Source organism: Rhinopithecus bieti, unplaced genomic scaffold (genome assembly GCF_001698545.2).
Source record: "Rhinopithecus bieti isolate Rb0 unplaced genomic scaffold, ASM169854v2 scaffold_1673, whole genome shotgun sequence".
Taxonomy (NCBI): domain Eukaryota; kingdom Metazoa; phylum Chordata; class Mammalia; order Primates; family Cercopithecidae; genus Rhinopithecus; species Rhinopithecus bieti.
The window spans coordinates 9,293,583-9,313,964 of record NW_016804690.1 but is presented as its reverse complement, the minus strand read 5'-3'; the positions used below and the strand labels follow the sequence as shown (position 1 = coordinate 9,313,964).

General features: G+C 34.5%; 1 protein-coding gene across 1 annotated transcript in view; it reads left to right on the top strand.

Moving 5' to 3' along the window:
• The window catches only part of KCTD3 (potassium channel tetramerization domain containing 3), a 60,642-nt gene that overhangs the window by 29,200 nt on the left and 11,060 nt on the right, over positions 1 to 20,382 (top strand). The window contains 6 exon segments of the mRNA XM_017870029.1: positions 2,669 to 2,784; positions 9,309 to 9,396; positions 9,527 to 9,643; positions 11,613 to 11,783; positions 15,508 to 15,663; positions 19,296 to 19,392. Of these exon segments, the coding sequence (XP_017725518.1) occupies positions 2,669 to 2,784; positions 9,309 to 9,396; positions 9,527 to 9,643; positions 11,613 to 11,783; positions 15,508 to 15,663; positions 19,296 to 19,392 (745 nt within the window).

The window sequence follows — 20,382 nt, the reverse complement described above, 5'->3', positions numbered from 1 at the left end:
AAAAGAAGCCATTTGTTGTTAACAAATGTTCTTCAGAACATGACAACACTATCCAAAGAAAATTGTTAGGGGTGGTATATCCATGATAGGGCTCTCCCAGACGCTGAACTCCCTTCATTATAACTTAGATAAGACAGAGTTACTGGGTTGCTGCTATAAGCAATATTTTACCAAGAGGGCCCCTTAAGACAGGAACTGGTCATTATTTATACTGTAGTCTTCCCTGTCACTGGTGCTCAGGATTGTTGAGCCTAAGCAGGAGTGACATTTTAAATTTCGTGAGACCATTCAGAGTGTCTTCCTTGATTTCCGAGAACCTCATCCTTCTCTGGAGTAATCGATGTTAGTTGGTTTTCCTGTTTTCATTTCTGCCTTTCACATAGCCTATGATACTGAATACAGTTGGCTTCACATGTTCTAAAACATGTTCACTTTGTTTGTTATCATCAGTAAAGTACTATTATGTAGAATCCCTAAAATTGTATATACAATGTGAACTGATGACTTTATGCTTTGAAGTGGCAGGTTCATTTCTTAACCAATTCTGGGCAAAGGACTTAGCTCTGTGTGTGTGTGTGTTGTACTTTATTTTGTTCTAGCTTTTTGGGCTGAGATAATGTGTTTCATATGCATGCTTGTATAATTATGGATTTTATACATATAATTAAAATGTTTATATAAAATATATTTCTGGCAATACTTAGCAGGTTTTTTGTTTGGTTTCTTTTTGTCATGTATCATCTTCTTGCTAGATGCCTTGCTTTTACAAGACTGATTAAAAGTTTTCAAGGTGTTATTTGTCACTGGTCTTCTGTATAGTACAGTTCTGAACAAAAAGAGAATACCTAGCACTAGCATAAGATTCAAAAGAAATCAGTAATCTTTCTGGCTTATGCTTTTAAAGCATGTTATAATTGCATTCAGTTGCTTTGTTTTTCCCATGAGTGCTTCAAGGTTTCATGCATTTTTTTCTCAGCTAAATGCTGACGAAGTTGTTTGTATTGGCACAGGTACTTTTTAAAAATAAATAAACTTGATACTTGAAGCAGCCAAAGATCTATATAAAATAGTATTTTAGAGGTGAGACTTATTTCCCAGCATTATTAGATAAAAATATATTTCCCATAAAGTGTTTTTCAAATAATTAAGATAATGCTATTTAAGTGCTAGAATTCGATTATAACTTTTTTTTTGAGACAGTGTCTTGCTCTGTCACCCAGGCTGGAGTGCACTGGTGTGGTCTCAGCTCACTGTAACCTCTGCCTCTGGGTGCAAGCAATTCTCTTGCCACAGCCTCCCCAGTAGCTGGCATTACAGGCATGTGCTACCATACCCAGCTAATTTTTGTATTTTTGGTAGAGATGGAGTTTCACTATGTTGCCCAGGCTGGTTTTGAACTCCTGACCTCAAGTGATCCACCCTCCCTGGCCTCCCGAAGTGCTGGATTACAGGCGTGAGCCATCGTGCCTGGCCAGTTATAACATTTTTAAGCTCAAGTGATCATTGAAACATTTAGCTTAAACCCTATTTTGTAGTTGAGATAAGAACCAAAAAAGTGGCAAACAAAGGTACTCTGAGAGCCAGGATCCCAACCCAGGTTCTCCTGACTCCTACTGCAGTACTCTGCTAAAGAGAGAAAACTGTATAAGGCCAATATGCCATACCAAGGTGAGCCTAGAATTCTCTGCTTAGGCATTGTTGGGTCTTTTGCTGTTGATGTGTGATATGTGCTCATTACAACCTCGCTCACCTACACTTATCTTCTGTTTGCTCAGATTCCCTGAGCTTGCCATTATTCAGTCTCCCAATTAGATGGACTCCTATTAACCTTTAAAAACTCCAACTCAGATGGCTTCTTTTCTAAGATATATTTTCAACCACCTTTATATGTCCTCTTTTACCCCGTAGATACTATTGTGCCCTGTGCATCCTTCTGTTATTGTATCAAATTATAATTGGTTGCATTTTTTTCTCTACTAAAATGTAAGTTCTTAGTAACATCTCATCTTCTTATGTTTTTTAATCCTAAAGCCTAATGTAGTGTCTTTTGAATTAATTAAATTGAGATTGCAGTGCTGGAAAACATGGGGTTTAAAATAAGCTCTGAGTAAAAGGCCCAAATGTTTGTTTTTAGTATTGCCTGCCTTCTTGCTGCTTTTTTCTCCTTTTTGCTTATTTCCAGAATTTAGACACATTGTGGATAGTTGAGGTTGCCAAGTCTGTGTGTTCAGATCACTAGTTCCTAAATATCGGGTCTATGGACAAGCTGCATCTAACTCGCCTATGGATTTTGTAACAGTACAGTAGGTTTTCTGATTTAGTGAGTCTGGCATGGATCCCAGCATCCTTTTTGTTTGGTTTTGTTTATTTTAAATCTGTCAATCAGGTTATTTTGATGATCAACTGAGGTTAGGAACCAAGCTTCAGGATAAGGTGTTAGAGCACTGTGAGATGGCTTGGGGCAGATTCTTCCTTTCGTTAGTAGTTCTGTAAGCTGCTTAAGAGCTTGTGAGTTTCTTATTTCTGGTCCCCAAACACGTATAGCACATAGTTTGTAGTAATGAGAATAGGTTTAAATTAGTCACCTTTAAGATGTTTTTAATCCAGGTTTTGATTAATTATAAAAATGGTGACTGATTAACCTTTTCATTGTTTATTGTCATTTAAGGAGTGTTCAGCCTGGGTGTTCCTGTAGATGCTCTCTTCTTTATTGGTAACCAGTTGGTGGCCACGAGTCATACAGGGAAAGTGGGAGTGTGGAATGCTGTCACTCAGCACTGGCAGGTTAGTTTTAACTAAAGCATATTACAGAAGTTAAAATATTTCTGAAACGTATGCTGATTATGTATCTTTTTTACCTTGTAGAATATTGTTTCTGGTTTCGATTATACAAATATTGAATAAATGTAGTGGTCAATTTTTTTACTAGATGCATATTTGAGCATATTTTCAAGAGTTTAAGTTACTTTGGAAAATAAGTGAGTTTTTTAAACTGTGGTTTGGCATTTCTCCATTTATTTTAAATGTTCGAAGTTCAATGCCTTAGCATGGTAGTCCAGGCAAATTTTATTTCCTGAACAGGAGCACAGATCTGTGTGAAAACCCATAATCTGTTCAGAGATGATAGCACGCTAAATATTCTCAAGTACTTGAGAGGAGTAAGAAAGAGGTAAGACTTTAAAAAGGTTAATACCTGATTCTTAAAGGAAAGAGGAAGAATTAAGGACTTTAAGCAGGGAGTGACATAAGCAGATCCATGTTTTGGAAAGATAACAGTGGTTGCTAAAATGAAAGGTGGACTGGAGATCAGGAGGGTATCTACTACAGCAATACAGCAATCGAGAGGCAGAGCACTTCAACTAATGGCAGTGGTGGTCGAGGTGGCAAAGATGAGTACATTTGAAAAATATTTCATAGACCTTCCTAAAATGACAGGTCTGCTATCTGATTGATGTGGGAAATTGAAGAAAGAGAAATGTATTTCTATTTTTGGGTTTCTAGTTTGGCAATCCAGTAGCTGGTAGTATTTTGAATTGATAGGAAACGTGGGAAGAGAAGCAGATAGGCTGGTGGGTCGGGTGAAGAATGGTCAAATTGATTAATACGTTTACTTAGAGATTCCTATGATTATTCAAGTGTAGCTGTTAGTTATATAGTTGGAAGTACTCCTTTGGAATTTAGGAAAGAAGAAAGGGTAAGAAATCTTTAGATTCCATAATATTTATGTGATAAGAAAATTGATAAGATTTTCCATTGAGTGGGTATATAGAAAGAAAGCAAAGTCCAAATTAGAACTTTGGGGGAACGTTAGCATTTAAGGGGACAGGATAGACGACGAAGAGCCAAAGACACATGACATGATTGAGAAATGACATTAATTTTGGCAGTAGATTTCATTTTCAAATATAGATGTTAGGTGTTGGTGGAAGAAAGCTAGATGGCAGGAAATGAGGAAGTAAAAGATCAGAGAAAGGAGACAGCAGATTCAAATACCTTTCAAGAAGTTTGGTGGTGAAGGAAAGCAGAGAATCAAAGTGATGGCTTAAGGATCAATGCTGGTTTGAAAAAAAAGATACTTGGTGCTTTATTTTTCCTCTAGGTTAGGACAGGCTTGAGCACACTTGTAGCTAGAGAGAAGAGTTGCTGGAAGGACCTGAAGATTGAAAGAATGGAGATTATTTCTGGTCCCATAAAAGTGAAGAGTGTATGTGGAATCTATAGCACAGTTAGAAGGGTTGACCCCACAGGGAGTAGAGACATTTCTTTCTCTGTGACAGAAGGGTAAGGAAGGAGTAAAGAGAAAGGCATTGAAGACTATTATCAAGTACTGCAGAGATTATAAATAGTATATTTGCAGTAGACCTGGGATTCCATGTAGTTCTTTAGTTACATAATCAAGGTTGATTTTAAGTATTTGAGTCAGATGAACCAGGTTTGTATGTAATCTTAAAAGCTTTTTGCAAAATCATGAGGACAGTTTCAATAAAATATTAATGAAAATGTTATAAAAGCATTGAGTCTGATTCGGGTAAGATAAAAGTAAAAAAAAAAATTTAAAGAAATGTTTCTGTTTCTTGTTTCCATTTTTTGTTTAATTCCACCCCCACCCCACCCACACACACAAAATTATGTTACAAAAGAAGATTAATAAGGAATTAATTGGTATTGTCAAGTAGGTAGCCTAGGCTGTTACATAGCATAAGAGCAATTTTTAGGCACTATTTCCCAAGTTGATATTTTAAATTTAGATTTGTATTGGAAACATGGATTATACATGTTTCATTCTCAGATCGAAGCAGAGAGCTTTGGAAGTTAGCTCTAGAAAGGCCTTATCTACTTTACTTCCTAAAGAATCAGATAACTCTATGTGTATTCTGAGAAATAGAGATCTTCAGCCATAGTACCATCTGAGTGATAGCCTAGCCTCTAAGTACACAGTGGAGGCTGAGTTTGGGGAGGAAATACTGGTTCTGGGAAGAAGAATTCAAAGTGAATTTCTGTGATCTGATGGACTAGGCTGGACAAGAATTTGGGAGTTTTGTTTAATTTAGCTTTTCTCTTTCCTGTTGTGAGGCACCTGTAGCACTGCTGTTAGAAGCAAACTTTTTTTGTGTGTGTGATAGGTTTACAGACCTCCGCATATTAGAAATAGGAATAAGGCAGGCATTGGAATCCTGGGTCCACATTTTGTTGGAGAGAGAGAGGATTGACTTCTCAGTATGATGTCTTGACTGCTTTCTTAAGTATGATCTGTTTGCTTACTTACAGAATTTATAGTAAGAAATATGAGATTCTTACTTAGATTTAGACATTCTAAATTTATACATAGAAATATTAGATACAAATATTGAAACAATGTATATTGTTATACTATGTATTAAATTATGTTAATTGACTAGTTTGTTTATACACACTTGCATACCACATACCAAAGTAAAGTCTCTGGGATCTGGGATTTTAGCAAAAGCTGGCATGATTTCATGGGACAGTAGAAATTGAGCCTCCTGCAAAAATCTGAAGGTTTAAGTTTCTCATTCCCTGAGAACACTGGGAAAAGTTTGCCCAGTAGTCTTGGAACAAGAAAGTTTGATGTGTGTTTGGTGTCTTGGAATGGGAAATGGAGATGCAAGAGTAAACCATTAGAAACTGAAACCAACATATTCAAATTAGGAGTGAATTGAAGCACAAAGACTTGCCTTTGTTGTATGAGAGCTCCAATTTGAGATACTGATTTAGGACCAATTACATTTCTATATACAGACATGACACCAGTTAGAACACTTTCACGAAAGAGAGCACACAAGAATCCTGTCAAAGGAGTAATTTCTACTAAAATAACCTCCCAAAACTTATAAACTTCACATGGAAACAAATGATGAAAAGTCATCAAACATAAAAAATTTGCAATCCCCAAATTGGAAATAATGGAACAATTAGAAAGCTGCTGTATTGAAGGAATAGGACAAATCAGAAAATGGAGGGAAATAAAACACTAAAAATTAAAAGATCATTGAAAATTTTTTAAAAATTTATTTAATGGTTAAATAGAAGCAGAGCTAAAAGAAAATTAGTAAATTGACAGACACATCTGAGAAAATCATTTCCAGTTTAGCCAAGAGAGTGAGATAGAAAATATGAAAAAGGAGGAAAAAGTGAGAAAGTATTTCATGTAGGAACAGGCTAGAGGAGCCATATTGGAAAAGATAACAGTGGCTAACATTTTGGAGAAATGAAAAAGGACATGAATTTATTGATTAAAGAAATGTACCAAGTCTTGGCAGCCTAAATGTTTAAATGTGCTGTAATAAAAGATACATTACGATAAAAAGTATTCACAGAATAGTGACAGTTTGCCTATAATTAGACTTTGAGCAGATTCCTCATCACCAGTAGTAGACACCAGAAGAAGACTATGGCCATTCTCCAAATGGCAGAGAAAGTAACTTTCAACCTAGGTTTTTATACACAGCAAAACTACCTGGATGAGAAGGGTTTTTTTCAGAGAGAATTTCTCACTCAATAACCCTCAATGAAAGGACTACTAAAGAAAAATGCCTTTTGAGAAGAAGGTTGTATTTGAAGGGGAAGAAATGGAATGCATTAAGCAGTGATTAGGAAATTGGGAAGTGGTAAATACGATGGTAAATTTAGGTAAGTGATTATTTGAAAATTAATGGATGAAGGTTAAAACATCCTGTAAAAAATAATGATGAGTTTACAGGTATAGAGATTGTAGTTAAAAGATTCTAGGGGCCTTATATGGGAAGATAGACTGGTATTTTAAAACTGTAAAACATTTAAATTTACATGTAGAGATTAGTGGTAATCACTGTGTGCTACCTTATAAGAGAAAAATCCACTTCCATATTTTATTTGTGACCACATGACTGAACCATGCATACTAATCAGTATGGTTTCTTGGATTCTTGCCATGAAGTTGTTAGGATAAAGAAGAGGAGGCTACACAGTGGCTGCTTCCTTGCTTGTGCTAGGAGAGAAGAACTCGGCAGTTCTAACTCACTGTGATTCTGCTTATCCTCTGCTTTCTCTGTTCTCCCTGTACTGAGGGGTAGACATGGAAAGAAAAGCAGATCATGATTAAGGGTTACAGAAAAGGAAGTAGCAAGGCTTTAATCCTAGCGCCCATCCTCCCGGAGAATAAATGGTTAAAATGTTTGCCTTTGTGCCTTGGGAAATGCTAGGCTCCTCCTGCTCTTTCATTGAAAAAAAGAAAAAAGTGTCCAAAGGGAGAAGAATCTCATGGCCTTATCTGTCCCCATTTTCCTGCCATGAAGATTCTGGGGTAGGAGTTTAAGCCCTTTCCTTTAGTGCTAGAGCTAAGATGATTTAGTTAACTTGGGTAAGAAAATTGGTTAGTGGTGTGTAAAGCAGTCTCCCCTCCATCCTTTAGACATCTTTACCGATATCACTGAAAAGTGCTTAATGTTTACCTGGTATAAAATGTTTTGGCATTAGCTTTAATTAAAAGCCTGACCTCAGGATAGGGCATGACAATTGAGTTCTTTGAGATATTTCTAGTGTAACTCATAACTGCATGACATTGAGAGGGTACATAGAGAAATTAGGGTTATATCAGGAAGAGCTTAGAGGAATCATTATTTCCAAGTTTTAGTTATTCCTGTTTTTAATTAGAATGAAACTAGATTCTGTGCTTTTTCACTTGCTCTTCAGATATTCCCTTTCCCCTTGCCCTACTTAACTCATAGTTGACTTCAGTGTTCAAGCTTCACTTCCTCTGTGAACCCTTCCTTGATCTTTGCTCTTCACCCACCAGCATTGAGATGTCAATTCTTCCCCTCTCTCCTCTGATTGTATTTAGTCTATTGTAGTGCCTGACACACTACAATTGTTTGTTATTTTTCTTTCTCACAAGTTTACCAGCTCCTAGAGAGCAAGGAGATACCCCACATCCCTTATCTCTAGTTCAGTGTTTGTTCTCTTGGATAATATGTGGTACATAAAAAGTACTTAAATGTTAAGCAGATAATGTTTAGATTTTAACTTTTCAAATGAAAGCCAGATATAGTATATGAAAGTAAAAGTCCCTTAACATTTTTAACTTTTAAATTATTGGACATTTTTTAGACTTGGAAGCAAAACTTGGTGTCTAATAATTCATTTAAGTGCCATCTATGAAGAAGCTTAATAGGCATGTCTGGCCTGGCTCTAAACAGGAAAGATCAATTTTGATGAAGAGTAGAATAGTACTCTACTAAAATAGTATTGCGACTATCCTAGCAAACACTTTTTTTTTGTTTTTTTGTTTTTTTTAATTTGAAGACCAAGTCTCACTCTGTTGCCCAGGCTGGAATGCAGTGGCACGATCCCGGCTCACCGCAACCTCTGCCTCCCGGGTTCGAGTGATTCTTCTGCCTCAGCCTCCCGAGTAGATGGGATTACTGGCTTACGCCACTACACCCAGCTAATTTTGTATATTTAGTAGAGACAGGGTTTCACTATGTTAGCTAGGCTGATTTTGAACTCCCGACCTCTGGCGATCTGCCCGCTTCGGCCTCCCAAAGTGCTGGGATTACAGGCGTGAGCCACCACGCCCACACTTTTATGGTTTTGTTTGTTTGCTTTTGTTTTGTTTTGTGGTAAAATTCAAGCCCTTTGCTGTTTCTTTTAGTGCAAATATGGAAAGGTATTAATTTGTAAACTAGATTGATTTTCCTGGAAAAACTAATTTTTTTATTCCTGTACTTTAAAAAAATAAATGCATATGAGACTTTGTTTGCCTTGCCATTTCCTAGAAAGCAAGTAATCTTTAATAAGGAGAATGAAAAATAGAGAATACCACCTTTTCAGAGAAATAATAAATTATCAAGGGACCAAGTACTTTCTGGAAATCAGTTGCTTTGTTTACTAGTTCTAATTCTATCACTGGCTTACTGTGTGACTTTGGACAGGTCGTTTAATCTCTTGTATGAGAAGGGGAAAAGAGAGGGAGCTGGTCAGACTTGGCCTTTCAGTTCCAGTGGGCTGCGATCTAGTGATCACATGCAAAAAAAGAGGAGACAACCCATTGAAATTGAGAAAGGAAAGTACTGCTGTGGGAAATACAATTAAAAAAATATTTTGAAGGAAGTATATTGGTGGGTTCTCTATAGCGTGTTTGTGTATATGTGTGTGCATGCATGCACCTGTAGAAAGTTTATTTCCTAAGCCCTACTAAATTTGGGTGTTGGTTGCCTCTGTACCAGAAGAATCAAAGTTTTGAGGAAATTGACCAGAAAACAGAAATTGTAATTACTATCTAACATCTAATAATACTCTTACTACATCAGGTTCAAGATGTTGTTCCTATAACTAGTTACGACACTGCTGGATCATTCCTTCTGCTGGGATGTAACAATGGATCGATATATTACATAGGTAAGTGTACAGTCACTTAAAATGCTCCTGCTTAATGTAATTTTTTAAATGAGAACAAGAAAACATTACCTATCAGTTTTAAATAGATATGCTATTTATTTTAATGCTGTTTAAATTGTCTATGTTTTAGATATGCAGAAGTTCCCCTTGCGGATGAAAGATAATGATCTTCTTGTAACTGAACTGTATCATGATCCTTCAAATGATGCTATTACTGCTCTGAGTGTTTACCTCACACCCAAAACAAGTTAGTACATGGCCAATTATATACATTCTTGACTTTTTATCTTTTTATTCATTAATTTATTATGTGACTAGATCAAATTAAACTGGTGTCTTTCTTTTTGAGAATTGTAGTGCTAAGGATTTCATCTCTACAAAGTCTAAAATTTGTATTCAGTTTTATACTGAAGTCAAACATGACTAGTAAACAAACATAATTTGAGGCGGAAAATTGGAACTTCTGCTGAATTGCATTTGTTGAGCCATATTATTATAATATTAGCTGAAATTACAAAAAAAAATCTGCACATTTATCTTCCTATTAAAATAACTAATTTTCACATCAAAATTAGGAACTTTAAAAAATAAAAAGTTCTTAGACTACTACTGGAAACTAAGCTTATTTTCTTGGGAATTTAAAAATGTAAGCTGTAGAAAAAAGGTGTTTTATAACTTTCAGTGCATTTTAGAGGCCATTGCAATGAAAGTAACAGACTAGTTCTGTAAAGGAGTAAGAGAGAAACACAAAGGGGAAATTTAAAATTTATCTGTAATGAAAGGAGTTCTAATAAACAATATATATTCAGTAATAATAATAGGTTTGGATGTGCTACTTATATAAGTCATCATTTTATTTAAATTAACAAAGGAAACCATAATTTTTAGTATGAAAGAAATATTCAAGAGTATACCCATGAATTTGACTGAAACCATAGTAGGACTTAAATTGTATTGCTCTAGAAATAGGGTTCAGTAAACCATGGATTTCTAGCCAAGCTGGCTCTTTTTGATACCAGCTGTCTTTGGCTGCTTTTCTGCCACAATGACAGAATTGAGAGGTTGTGACAGAGACAGTGTGGCATGCAGAGTTTACAATGTTTACTACTTGGCCCTTTACAGAAAGTGTGCCAACCCCTGCTCTAGAATGAGATGTGGATTTTTTTTTTAATCTAGTTAAAAAGCAGGCATAAAACTGGGCAAGTTTTACAAATCAAAGCACTTCTTTTGTTGTGGCGGGGATTTTAAGACATGAAAATGCAGTCATCTTTCTGGTTATAGGAAGTGTTTTTCATGACATGCTTTTTTTCCTTTGATTCAGGTACTTTCAGATGAATCAGTTAGTAAAACTAGAACAGCTAGTAAAGCTAAGAGGTTCTCTATCTGTGAAGCTTTTAAGAGTATAGGTTGCTGAATTTTTTCCTATCTAAATTTATGATGGGGACTGGGCACTTTTGTAAAAAAAGGAAAGAAAAGACACTGCTGAACCTTAGATGATTAGAAGAAACAACATATTGTAAGTATGATGGAAGCAATGTAATGGATCTGTTTATTCCCTAGCACAGTGTTTTGAAACTTCAATAGTATTTATATATATAGTATTTATTGACCATTGAGAATTATGTGACCATTTGAGAATTTGAGAATTTGAGAATGATTGACCATTTGAGACCATTTGAGAATGATTTAGTATTGTAGTTGACCATTTGAGAATGATTTAGTATTGTAGTTTAAGTAGAACAGATGGTAATTCTAGGCTACACATAATAAGGAATATTGCTTTTGGGATACTATGTAGTGTTCTTGGCATGGCAGATTTATGAATTCTTTAAACTATGTTGAGTATCTACTATGTCCCAGGTACTCTGTAAGGTGACAGATAAAAAGATGATTATGATTCAGTCTTTGTCAATAAGGAGTAGAAGTAGCTAGACATATAAATAAGTACAGAATAATGTGTTATAATTGCTGTGATAGAACCTAATAGTGCAAGGCAGGAGGTGAGTAGTTACATCTTGAAGTGAGGTTAGGAAAAGATTTGTCAAGGAAATAATGATTTTAAGATGACCCGAGAAGTCTTAAGATTTTTTTTTTACTGAACTGGATTTAGGGCTGATATAAACAGTGAATCCGGCTCTGCCTAAGGGAAGCTTTGCAAGGGTAGCTTTTTTATTATCATTCCGTAATATATCACCTGTCAACTCGACTTGATATAGGTGTCAGTGGTAACTGGATTGAGATCGCCTATGGTACGAGCTCTGGAGCAGTACGAGTGATTGTACAACACCCAGAGACAGTTGGATCAGGTCCTCAGCTTTTTCAGACTTTCACAGTTCACCGAAGTCCTGTAACAAAAATCATGCTATCAGAGAAGCATCTTGTATCAGGTAAAATAATTTCATTAGTACTGGTAAAGAACTTGGCCTTGTGTGTTATTTTCTGTACCCGTGCAAATTAAAAGAATGAAAACGCAGTGTTTATGTGAGAAAAATATACTAAAAGAAGTACTAGAAAAGTTTAATAACTGAGGAAATTATGATTGTCTTTTAAAGATTTCTTTGAGCTGGTCATAGTGGCTCACGCCTATAAATCCTAGCACTTTGGGAGGCCAAGGCAGGTGGATTGGTTTAGCCCAGGCGTTCGACACTAGCCTGGGCAACATGGTGAAACCCCGTTTCTACCAAAAAAGAAGTGGGATTTTTATTTTGCCTTGCGGTACTATTCATGACCAATACATTTAGCGCCGCAATGTGAGTTTTTTCTCTTTTAGCCTCTCAGCCATATTTATTTGCAAATATTATTTGGACCCGTGCTAAGAGAATTTTTTACTTAAATTTTTCAAGTTTTCTTTTTAACTATAAATCCCGGTTATCCCCCTTAATGGTTTATGCTAAAACTTGTGGATTTAAATGGGGTTTTGAATATTGTCATCCTCATAAAATAATAAAAATTAAATTATAGAGGATTATTTGAAGAAAATAACCTTTTCCATGGGTTTGAGTTCTTGTATAGTCATATAAAAATTTTTAAAATTTAAATACTAATTGGATACATAAAAAATTACTAATTTTCAAGTTTAACAAATAGTACTTTCCGATTACAAAGTAAAATTCTATTGAAGAAATTAATTGTGTATGGAAGATGATTTCTAAAAGGCTTTGTGAAAGTTGCATTGTGAGTTGGGTATGTCAGTAGAGCTTGCTTTCTAGAGGAGTCTTACATTAACTCCTTTTGTAGAGCAGTTCCTACCCAACTTAAAACTTTTACAAACGTGATTTTCATGTATCAGATTTGTTTTTATGAAGGCTGGCTAGAAGGTAATGCATCTTTTGTGAAAGATGTAGTGAAAGTTTCTCAATCTATTTAAACACCATGTGGAGCTGAAATTCAGTCCATAGCTGACTGATTATGCTTTTATTGAATGTATAATTGTTTGTGGTATAAGTAGGCCTTGCTAAAACAGTCTCTGTTAGGTTTTCATAAAACATTACTCCCCTCCCCCACTGAGGAGTTTCTAACTCTTGCTGGTGCCTCCTCTTTTGCCCAATTGGTGAGTGTTGGATTGCCCTTGAGCTCTTTCCTGTACTCTCTATTCTTCTTTATCTGCACTTTCCCGGTTGTTTGAATAGTAGGTAACTATATGTCATTGGCTCCCAAACTTTCCTCCACCTGTGACCATCCAAAGAGTTCCAAACCTGTGCATCCAGTGTCTGGATCTCTGGTTGTATGTTTAATAGGCATCTCAAATTAAGTTGGACAAAATGGAACTTAACGATTTCTGTCTCAAAAGCCATCTTAGTATGCAGTATCACCATCTACTTATCTACTAACGCTGAAAATCTAGGAATCATCCTTGATTTCTCCCTTTCTTTCACCTCCCATATAGTACAATTCACCAGTAAGTCCTGTTGGATTTGCTGCCACATTATGTCAGAAATCCAATCACTTTTCATTGCTGTCAGTCTATTATCTCACATCATCATCCTTTTTCCCCTAGATGACTAGTAACTTCTCAGCTTTTCCCTCTCTGTGGTACATATTCCACACAGCAGCCGGAAGTATCTTTTAGAAATGCAAACCAAGTCTGATTCCTGATGGCTTCTGATTGTATTTAGAATAAATTTAAATTTCTACCATGGCCTATATGGCTTTTCTTATTCTAGATTCTACCTACCTTTAAAATCTCTTCCCAACTCCCATGTCACTTTTCTCATTGCTGATAACACTCTAACCTTTGGCTTTTCTATTTTTTAAAAATGCCTTAGAGAACTTTTGCGTTTGTTCTTTTTATTCGAAATGGTTTGCCCCTAGATATTTGTTTGGCTGCATTCTTGTCATTCTGGTGGCATTTCAAATCCCTTCTCAATGAAGACTCCTTGGCCACCTGCTTTAAATTAAATTAGCCAAACCTCTGTCCAACAATAACTTTCTCTAACAGTACCTTGCTTTGTTTTCCTCATAGCTTTATCACTTAATCATTTATTTGCTTGTTTATTATCTCTGTCTTCTAGAGAAGTTTTCCAATAGCAGAAACTTTGTTCTGTTCTCAGCACTTAGCATAGTTCTGACACATAAAAGATGCTGAATAAATGTTATGAGATAAGGCAACTCAATGCTCTGGGAAAATAGGCCGTTTTGCAGGGTTACTGTGATGTTTCGATGGTAACGTATAGAGATACTCTGTAATAATTGCTATTGTGGTTATAATGTTATTGTGGGATGTGATACCAAGAAACTACTTTGTAAAACTTGTATTTTAACATCAGATATTTCATGTAGGTTTGAAACTTATGTAAGTTTATCAAGAGAAATATCCTTTTTAAGAAAAAATCTGGAGTATTTTATGTATACTTAGTTATGTTATTCTGCCACCTGGTGGATATTAACACATATGTAATGACATTGTTTTCCTTATAGTGCAGTTTGATCCCTTAAAGAAAAACTTTAGATAATGACTGGTATTAGCAAAATTGACGTAGTTGTCCAATTGAATCAACTAACAATATTTAAATTATTTTTCAGAATCCTAGTAAGCTTAGTAGTGAAATCAGGAAATGATTTCCCATGAAATTAAATAGCCTAGTACAAAATGTCTCCTTTTCACCAGAAAACTGACAGTCTAGTAATTGAGAATTTTGTTACATAAGAATAGAAAGTACACAGTTGTTACTTATATCTATTTGCCAAAATTAAATTTCTTTCTAAAGTTTTGTTTAAAATATGTGTAACTGTAAAATATGTAACACATTTTTACCTGGTAGTAAATATTATGTATGTGTGTATATAAGAAATTTTGGATACTTTCCTAATATTTACGGATGAGTTCATAGCTCATTGCTAATAATAGCAGATTTTCTAAAATCATGAGTGGCAAAATTAGTATATTTTTTATTAAAGCATGCCAAAAAAGTAGTTTTTGCGTTAGTAATACATTTTATGGTGTATATTTTCAAACAGAGTATCTACTCAGACAAAAAAAAGTAGAGATAGATTAGGAGACATTTCAGTATATGCTCAGTTAATATTCTGTTAGCATAATAAAACTAATTGAAGCATGTTTTTTAAATGCAGACTTTCTTTATATAAAAATATTGCTCAGCTTTAGTACAGAATCTTAATTTTCCTTAATGTAACGATGAGTGGGCAATAAATAGCTGATTGCTTAAGATGTTTGACAAATGTCATTTGTGCCAATAATTTTTCGGTAAGTCCTGATCTAGGTTAATATTTGAGTAGCATAAGCAGCAGCAGTTTCTATAGTTAGGAAAAATAAACTAGGAAACTGTTTACTATGTAGTTTAGCCACAGAACAGGACAATATTCAGCATCTTTTTTCTTACACACACATTATTTTTAACCTTTACTACATTTATACCCTACAAGCTATTTTTATGAGGATCTGTAGGTTTACTTGACATACCTTATATTTTCAGCAAGGTAAAGCATACTCAGTTTTCTCAGTTAAGTAGATACAAATTACGTATGGTTTTAAGATAAATATATTATTTGCCACTTATACTCTGATTTGTTTAATGTAGATGATAGTGAAAAAAGTTAAAATGAGTTTTTAAAAGTAATTTTGCATTCTTTTGTGTTCTCTTTCTCTGCTAGTCTGTGCAGATAATAATCATGTCCGGACGTGGACAGTAACACGATTCAGAGGAATGATCTCTACTCAACCAGGTTCTACTCCTTTAGCGTCATTCAAGATACTCTCCCTGGAAGAGACAGAAAGTCATGGTAGCTATTCCTCTGGAAATGACATAGGTGAGTTAGGTTATTTTAGGGCATTTTTAGGTACTATATTAGCTGTTCAGAAGAAGCATATCAACTAATAAAACCATAAAAATGAGTTTTAAATACAAATTTTTTATTTTAATTTTGAAATTCTAAACAGAATTTTAGTGTATCTTTCTGATTAAATTCTATAAATTCATGAAATTATTTTATTGCAGCATTTTTCATTAAAATGTTAGGAGAGCACATTTTTCTTATTAATGTTTCCTCATTTAAAGAATGTCATCTTCACATGTTAGCTACTTTTATGATTAAAACTGTAATAGCTGTGTACATTTGATATTTGAAATTTTTTTTGTTAATCTACTGAAAATAAAATTTGAAGCTAGAAAATGTTCCTATATAATGAGTCATTTTGATGACATCATAATATTCATTACGAGACAACGTAGCATGTCTCCATTGATGTTCTCTGATTTCAGCAAAAGGTGTATAAGTTTAGTTTAGATTTTCTCTCTATACACCATACATACATGTGCACATGGACACTCACACATCCACACGTGTGCATACACATACACAGTCTTCATAGAGATCATTCCACCCCCAGCCCCATTTGAAAGAATCTTACTGTCCTTATAAGCCACTTAAGAGAATTCTACTACCACAGCCTTATGGTTTTTAGAAAGAGAAATATGCAGTGTTACCAGTTTTAACAGTTGTTATGTAATCCCAGTTCTCTGCATGATGCTAGGCACTGGAAGTTTATATTGTTATTTATTAAACAAATATTTATTGAGTGCTTGTGTTCTAGATACTAGACATTTAAAAAAGTGCAGTGAACATCAACTTACGATGTAGTGAGCAGTAGGAGTTAAATGAAACAATTGTATTTTGCAACTCTGCTTAAAGGCATAGTTCAAAAAGAACCCAGAGGAGACAGTGCCAGGATCTGTGTTAGAGGTTGTAATATATGCTCTCATTTAATCTTCTTGACAATTTAGGAGGTAGATACCCCACTTAGTGTTGACGGAAGCTGAGATTCAGACAGCACTTCATAGAGGTTTTAATGTTTGAACTGATAACATGAAGGATAGACATTTGTTGGGTGTGTAAGATTCTAGAGTTGGAACATTCCTGGCAGAGAAAACAGCAGGTTAAAAGGGTAGAAGCCAGGGGAACTTGGCAAGTTTGGAAAATGTCAGGAAGGTCATTAATTGTTAGATTATAGGACATGTGGGTAAGAATAGTAAGACATACTGAGTGAATAGGCCAGTGCCAGATCATGGAAGGCATCTATATATCAAACTAAGAAATTTAGATTTTATCTTGTAAGTAATGGGGACCTTTTGAAGAATTTTGAGATTGATACTAGATTTGTGATATATATAATTCATCTTTCAAGAGCATGCAAGAAAACTTGACAGTGAAGACTTAAGAGAGTGAAACAAGGAAACCAGAAAGGAGGAATTTATTAAGCAAAGTGCATGGTGGTCATTGACTAGATGTGGCAGGCATGAGAGAGGAAGGAGTCTAAAGTGACCCTAAGGATTCTTGGGAAATGGAGTAGCTGAGTATTACTTACTAAATACAGAAATATAGAAAGAAGAACTTATTTTGAAAACAAAGATGAATTCAGACTTGTGTATTTTGAGTGATAATACATATGGATACTATTCTGTGGTGTGAAGATATACCTGGTCTCTGGAGAAAGACCTTAACTAGAAGTTATGTTTATGAGTATTCTGCATATAAGAAGCACCTGAAAGCCCCAGGAGTAGATGTATTGTTGAAGGAGAGCATGTGTATTGTGAATACAAAGATATTTATAAACAGCCCTGTGAATTAATTATAAAACCCAGTAAGATAAAGGGGACAGGGAGGGTTTTCATTCCTCTTTACAGTGGTATTTAAAATACATATATCCTCAGAGATAATTGGACATATAGATCAGTGGAACAGCGTAGAGTCCAGATTCAGTAGAGTGGTAAAGGTGGAATCTACATTGTAGTGCGTAATGGGGTAATAGATATTGGAGGTGTCCATGAAAGAAAGAAGTAATGGAGCTAGTTGGAAGGCAAGGAAGTTCAAAGGTCATATTTTTACACATAATCTTAGCCAAAAGGCCGAGAAGCAGTCGAAGGTCATATTTTTTATTCCTCCAACTTTCTCCCTCATTAAAGTTAGGAAAGATCTGGGGATATTTTGTATTCCAAGGAAAGGAGCCAATTTGGGAAGGGAGGTGGGGAAAGAGAGGGCAAAGAATTAAGCTATGAAGAATAGATTATGGGTCAGTCTCATGTCAATATGAGGTTCAAGGGGAGAGAAGATACAGTTCTATAGTCTTCTTATTCCTAGTTATTTTATTCTGAGTTATTTTATTCATGGTCACTATTTTAACCTTGTTAATGAGTTATTGAATGAGGACTGTCATTTCATTTTAATAAAATTAGAGATCAGAAAGTTCCAGTAATTGAGCAACTGCGTAGTACCGTGAAGAGCCAGACAGCTTAGGTTTGTTTGAATTCCACTTCCGTCATATAAAGACCTATGAGATCTTTCGTTAACTAATCTCTTGGTGCCTTATTTTTCTCATCTGTAAAATGGAGATAGTAAATAATAGCACCTCCCTTAAGTGGTTATTATGGTGATTAAAATGAGTTTATATTTGGAAAGCATTTACGGTGGCACATGCTAAGTACAGTATAAGTATTTGCTAACTAATAATAAAGATGACATTGGTTCATTTATTAAGCACATGCATGATTCGTGTAACATAACTTGGGATATATTGTCTTTAAAATTTTATTGTAAAACTTTTACAATACTTTTATGAATTGTAAGTTGATACTGTTTTAGCTACTATGTATAATGGGAAAAGAGAATTATTAAAATTTTATGTTTAAGTTTTAAACAAAAACTTTTTTCTTTATGTTATTGTTCAGGATCTTTCTAAAATATAATAGGCTATTTATCTGTCTTGCCAAATACAATAAAGTGAAAATAATTGAATCTTTCATTTTAGATTGAAAAGCTTCAGGGTGCAACCCAGTAGTAAATTTTATGCTGTACTTTAGTCTTCATACTGTACTTTGTTTTTCTCTTTTGGTTTACCAATTACCTTATATAAAATTGTGTGTTTTTTTTTAATTTGCATCCTTAAAAAGAAGAAATACTAAAGGAAGAAATGTGGTTAACAGAAGCTTCAACTAATTACATTCCATCTGATGAAGTTTCACTTTATATTTTAAGATTTTGTGTGTTGTCTTCTCAAAAAAGTAAAATCAGTACATGAAATGACTTAATGTATATGCCTTTTTTAAGTTATAAGAATCTAAGCACATCCGCAAAGATAGTAAATATCTTAACAGGTCTCCGGCTAGTACTGTTAACGTAGCACCTTAGGACATTTTTTCCTTTAGCTTTTACAGCCTTAGTTATATGTAAAATATAACTTAGAAATAATTGTGTATTTCTTTAAAAATTTTTTAATGCAAATTGAAGTACTTGTATACATTTATTCCATGTCTGATTGTGAGCTGAAATGTGATACCATATTGGTATGTATGAGAAATTCTTTTCTTGTATTAAGAGTAATGTTCCTTTTGTAAAATGAAAGAACTAAAATTTTAATTTTTTGACATTTTTGTTTTCTGATCAAGGACCTTTTGGAGAGCGAGACGATCAACAGGTGTTTATCCAGAAAGTTGTTCCCATCACCAACAAACTATTTGTAAGACTCTCATCTACTGGAAAAAGGTAACACTTTATTGTAAAAATATTTGTATTCAGAAGCCACCTTTTGTCTTACAAAACATATGGCATAATTTGACATATTGATCAAAGAGTGCTAGTAGAAACAAATTGTTGGGAGAGAAGTCTATTATCTCATAATCATAACTCAAAATGAAGACAGTATACGTTATGCTTACTTTCTGGGATTTAAGAGTTTCACTGATGCTGTGGACAGTTAGGAGGGACTAGTGGTAGAATAAAAACACAGTGAACTTTTTTTCATGGCCAAACATAAATACTTATTAATTTTGTTATTATAAGCAGTTTCTTTCTTTAAAAAACCTAGAACTTGAATTTATTTTCCATCCCATATAAATCTGTATACATTATTTATGTTTCTCAAATAAAACATATTACAGATTTCCTGACATTAAGTATCCCCTTTTAAAATAAAAATGACAAATACTGATCATTAACACTAATGTACATAATCTTGGCACAGCTTACAACATAGCACCCATGTTTTATTTTCTATTTTAAACTAATTTCTGTCTACTTTAACATGGAGAGAAATTATCTGTCTCCGTGAGAGCAGGATTCCTGTCTTTATGCGGTCTCCTCAGTATTTGTATGTGAATGCTGCCCTTATGCTTCCATTATATGGCACTGGCAGTATTCCTCTGTTTAGTCTTTTCTATTCAAACTTAAAGAACATAGTGATTTTGCTGAACTAATTCTGGCACTTCCTGTTACTAGCTATGTAAATGCAACTCAAGTTATTTTATTTCCCTTAGCCCAGTTTCTTTATAAAATAAGGTTCAACGACTTTGGCAGGATATCATAGGATAAAATAAATTTCAAACATGTAATATCTTACATGGTACCTAACCATAATAGATGTACAGTAGAAGTTAATTTCCTCTTCCTTTTGACTGAAATTTTACTTCTTTTAAAATTATTATTTATAGCCTCAGATTTTACTTCAACATTTCTCTGCTTTAAAAACAAATTTTT